General features: G+C 41.9%; 1 protein-coding gene across 2 annotated transcripts in view; it reads left to right on the forward strand.

Annotated features, from left to right (window-relative positions):
* AMMECR1 (Alport syndrome, mental retardation, midface hypoplasia and elliptocytosis chromosomal region gene 1) overlaps nt 1-5,304 on the forward strand; it is a 133,430-nt gene that overhangs the window by 106,244 nt on the left and 21,882 nt on the right. For both annotated transcript variants that reach the window (XM_019521531.1, XM_019521533.1), the window contains one exon: nt 4,828-4,942. In XM_019521531.1, the coding sequence (XP_019377076.1) occupies nt 4,828-4,942 (115 nt within the window). The remainder of the gene's footprint in view (nt 1-4,827; nt 4,943-5,304) is intronic.

Raw genomic sequence — 5,304 nt, forward strand, 5'->3', positions numbered from 1 at the left:
AGGCCATCATTTGCAAGCTGGAAATGGATGGGGTGTTAAGAAGCAATCAGCACAACTTTGTCAAGGGTAGATCATGCCTGACAAGCCTTGTGTCCTTCTATTATTTTCCCAGCTCCAGTGCAAGATGTGTGGGTGTAAGCCCACTGCACCCCCGTAAGCCTAGAGACCCCAGCAGAGACCCCAGAGCCCCAGTCCCAGCTGGGCTGTAAGGAGGCACCTGCAGTAGCTCCAGCTTGTGTGAGTGGCGGTGGAATGAGTCTGGCCCCAGCATGGGCTGGAGGGAGGAAGAGGAGACACCTGTAGCACCCCATGCTCCAGGTTGGGGCTCCTGCACCTTGCCAGGCAACCTGGCTCCCCCTCTCCTCTCCCCCAGGGAATATCTCCTGGGTGCCCCGCCAGTCCTCGGTGCCACTAGTCCAGCTGTGCAGCTCCCCGCTGCCTCCAAAGGGCCCCTTTGCCCCTTCCTTGCTAGAGGGGCAGGCGCTTCCCCCCCTGCCCTTGTGCCCTGCCTCAGCCCTCGCACCTAGACACCATTCCCCAGCACCAACAGCAGGTACCCACCCCCCCTTCACACACTCATTCCCTCCCCCTTCCCCCACACACCTGGACAGCCCCCCAGCCACGGCCCTCCACCCCCCACCTCCCATAGTTTTACCTGCATGCAGATGCCAGGGTTGCTCCTGCCATCCTGCCTGGCTGCATGCTGGCTGCATGTACGTGTGCACTTGGAGCACATCGTATCCCCTACCTCCCATGGCTCACCCCTGCTCCCACCAGCAGAGCAGAGCAAAATCCCGGACACTGTTTTAGATATCAGAAAACCCGCCTGGAGATCAGAGGACCCACAAAGAGGATGTGTCATATGGTAACCCTAATGCAGGCCCCAATGAGCTTAAGGGCAGATTCACATAGTTACTTAAGGGTCTCAGTTCCCATTGATTTCAAAGGGATATTAGGCACCTAAATACAACAGGAAAAATGGTGAAGGAACTGGGGGGCATGACTTGAGGAAAGACAGAGGGAACTGGGCTTATATAGTCTAGAGAAGATAAGACTGAGAGGGGATTTAATAGCAGCCTTCAACTACCTGAAGGGGAGTTCAAAAGAGGACAGAGCTGTTCTCAGAGGTGGCAGACAACAGAACAAGGAACAATGGGCTCAAGTTTTAGCAAGGAAAGTTTAGGTTAGATGTTAGGAAGAATTTTCTCACTAGGAGGGTAGTAAAATACTGGAACAGGTTACCCAGAAGCTCCATCCTTGGAGGTTTTCAAAACCTGGCTAGACAGAGCTTTGGCTGGATGATCTAGTTGGGGATGGTCCTGCCTTGAGCAGGGGATTGGACTAGATGTGATCCCCTGAGCTCCCTTCCAACCCAAACTTTCTGCAATTCTATGATTGTTTGAAATACCTTTGTAGATCAGGGCCTTGGTCTATCATTTGAAGCAAGCTTTAAATAAGAAAGCATGACCCATGAAACAAAAGAAGAAAAAAGGAGAGGGAAAGGCTCTGTCAATGAGAAAGTGCAAGAACAGGAATTTTTGGGTTACAAATACTAGTAAGACTAGCTGGCTCTGTTAAGTGTTATATTAGCTGATGTGGGTAGACTAGATTTTCTCAGAAAGTAACTTTTCCAGTTGTTTTGGGTTTTGAAAAATGCAGTTAAGTGTCTGAATATTGTGTATGTTCATTTGGCATATTCTTTACTATACAGAAACTCTTTTCAGTGCAGCGTTTCTCTTCAAAAGTAGCCTGGCACAGCAGTAAGTTACTGGATCAACAATGATTTACCAAATTATTGCAGTGAGAAATTGTTCCTGGCACTCAAGCTTTTGTCAGTAAAGAACCATTCCATCATCCCTGTCTGTGAATGTAAATGCTTGTATGCTTCTTCCAAAGTTCTCATAGTTTTACATAGGTTCATATTATCCCCATTTTCAGATGGCTAAACTGTGGCACAGAGTTTTGCAATTTGCTTGCATTTCTTCACAAGCATATTCCTTTTTCTTAAGAAGGTATCTAGTTATTGTCCTAGCTGTACCATCGTGGTGTTTTACTGTGCTCTATTATGGCATGAAGGTTGGACTTCCTAAAAATGCTTCTTAATGTTAAGTATAGCAAATCTCTTACCTGGCTCAATCTGTATGGTGAACTGGGTTTATCTATATCCAGAGTGAAAATTTGAATGTATCCTCTTTTTCTTTAAAATTATGAGAGTTGTTTTTTCCAAGGGATTTTAATATTCCTCACTACTCTTGTTAGGTGTGTTTAGGTAATATTTTGAATCCTAGCATCCAAATAACACGTATGCAGTTGAACCCAGATCATTTGTCTCTGTATGGTTCACAGTCTGTTTAATTTGCAGCTGGTTGCCAAATTAAGGATGAGGCAATCAGGACTCGTAGTAGAGATATCATCTTTTATTAGACCAACAAGATTTTTGCAAAAAAAAAATTCTGTAATTGCAAGCTTTGGGATACAAACACCCTTCGTCAGGTATTGGAGAAAAGATTGTAAAAGTTCTCCTGGGTAGAAATGAAAGTTTGTATTTCATAGGATTTCACAGAAGAGTCAGTTGATGGAAAACTCCTCTGGGCAGTCAGTTTGTCTTTTTTTCTAAACCAATACGGCTACAACCTGGATACCTGAAATTAAGAATGAGTTGCTCAGTTATTTGCTCTAGCATTTACTTCTAAGGTCTCGGCTTCTGCATTCACTTGGAGCGTATCTGTGGCCCTTCACAGGTGATTGAGAACTAGTGCCCATTGAAATAAAAATTATAGCTATCAGCTGGAGTACTTCAGCAGTCCAGTGCTGCTGTTTTGCTGCAAATGTATATTCCCTGGCCAGTTTATCCCTCATCTTCCTGGATTCTACTGTACTTTATTTTAAAACTTCTCTCTTAAGCATGATTTGCTTTATACTACTGATTTGTGACAGGGAATTAACTCTGAATAAAGCATATGTATAACAATTAAACCTTTTTTGATCTCCAGCCCTGTTCATTCCAAATATATTTGAGTGAGAGTGAATTGTATCCTGCCATAGATAGGAATATTTCTTTTACACTGTAGCTGGATTGGACCTAGAGACTGCAGTTACACATGTAATAGTGTTCAGGATTTGCTTCAGTAGTGTTCAGGATTTGCTTCAATCATATCCAAGAATCATAACCTGGTTCAGCTAATTCTTGGAATTGGTGGCTATCCACATTTAATTAAAAAAAAAAAAAAAAAAAAGAGCCTATTGAAGAAGAGAGATCCTTAAACCCGTCTTCGATACTTTATGTTTCAGCCAAGAAGGAGAATCTGTCAGTTATGGAACAGTGCTTCCTCTGGTTAAACACAGGCACATGCCATGTGTCCACCCCCAAGTTTAGGAAATGGAAGTGTATTGTATTCATTATAAACTTTTCCTGATTTACCTTCTACTTCTTTTACAAAATCTTGCACAAGATGCCATTATATTGTTTACAAAGTCCCTGCTCTGTAACCATAGTCTTTCTCTCTCTGTCTTGTAAAAGGTTTTTAGATCTGATGTATATGGTACCACTTTCCCTTCTATTTTGCTATGCTGTCTTTAGGCTTGGTAGAATTTAATTTATTTTTTAAATCATTTCATCAGCAAAATCAATGTTTATTTTTAAGCATTCATTTTGTTTTTTATCAATTTAATTTTTCAGGAAACAAGGGTGTGGGGACACATGCTGCATGCTGGGCTGGAGGAGGAAGAGTATGTGCAAGGGAAATTGCTGTCAGCCTGCCACCTGGCCCCTGTGCACAGCCTTTCTTAGCTCAGTGCCTGCTTTCCTTTATCCCACGGCAGTCGCAGCATGTGCGCTCTGCAGCCAGTGGCTTCTGCCCATTGGCTCCTGCCTGAGTTTGCAAGGGAGGGCCCGGGTTACTGGCACCAAGCTGGGGGGGCACAAACACGGACACAATGCTCAGCCCAGCCGCCACCTCCAGCCACTGCTCAGCAGGCCGTCTCAAGCACTGCAGCAGCAGCCTATTCTTACAACCCCTTTCTATAAATGTTGATGATTAACAATAGAAATATTTTTCCGTCGGCCTGTGAGTGTGAGGTAAAACCACCATTTATTAAAAATTGACTCCTGCTAAGCCTAGCTATCTTGTATATTTACTCACAGGATCATATCTTAGTTGAGGATTAGCAAGGATGTTTAGACATCAGAATTACTCAGGCCTCTGTTTTGCAGAGTAGTTGCATGTCTGGTAATTTCACAAGTGTTGAGTTCCAGTGAGAGTTTCTTATGAGTATTTTTCCTTTGTATTGACATTTCTTAATTTTCCATTAATATTTTGTTTATTCAGATTTTTTTACATTGATATGTTAAATATTTTATAGTATTACCAGTTTCTGATTATTTGCAATGTATTTTTTTTCCAGTGTGATATTCCTTCCACCTCCTAACACTGTTGTTTAATCCTCTCAAAACAAATATACTATGGCTGGTCTTTAAAAAATAAATAAATAAATAACTACCTCCAAAAGTGTTTCTTTCTGATTTAGTTAGATCATCCTGGTAACAAAATCAACTCGGCAGAGAATGATCGCCCAGGAAACCTAGTTGTTTGGACTCTGGTCAGTCAGTGTGACCATGTAAGTTTGCCAGCAAAGAAATTTGAAAAGCAGATGCCTTAGAGGAAAGGATTGGAAAGCTGCAAAATCACATTTGACTGTTGAATTGTCAGATTAGTCCTCATTACATCAGCTTTATATTGTCTTTTGTCCTTTTTCAGTAGTTTAATTCATGGGTTTAGCTTAACCAATAAGCTGTAGTACTTGAAAAATATATTTTGTTTTCAACAGTGCCCTTAAAGATAGCCGTTTCCCCCCCATGACGAGGGATGAGCTGCCACGGCTTTTCTGCTCAGTGTCTCTACTCACTAACTTTGAAGATGTATGTGACTACCTGGATTGGGAGGTAAGGATTCCAGATCTTTATTAAGGAAGTAATATTGATACAATGAGCCTCCATTTCCTCCCAACCTAAGAAGAATAAAACTGAAATGTTGCAATATATGTTACATCTATCTAAATATTTCAACATTTTATTTTGTATATCTATCTATATATAATATTTAGATACATGCCCTTTTGTTTCACATATTTTTGCATGGATACAAGAGAAGTGTCTTGGTAGATCTGTCACGCGCTATGTTCTAGGGGTTTGGAATCTATAAAGAGGGGCTTGAGCCCCTTTTATGCTCATTACATTGTCAGAGGAAAATTGTGACCTGCAGAAATCAGACGTACCACTGATATGTGTGTCGTCTTTTTTTTTTT

The sequence above is a fragment of the Gavialis gangeticus genome, unplaced genomic scaffold, assembly GCF_001723915.1.
Source record: "Gavialis gangeticus isolate Ggan-Ray unplaced genomic scaffold, GavGan_comp1, whole genome shotgun sequence".
NCBI classification, from domain to species: Eukaryota; Metazoa; Chordata; order Crocodylia; family Gavialidae; genus Gavialis; species Gavialis gangeticus.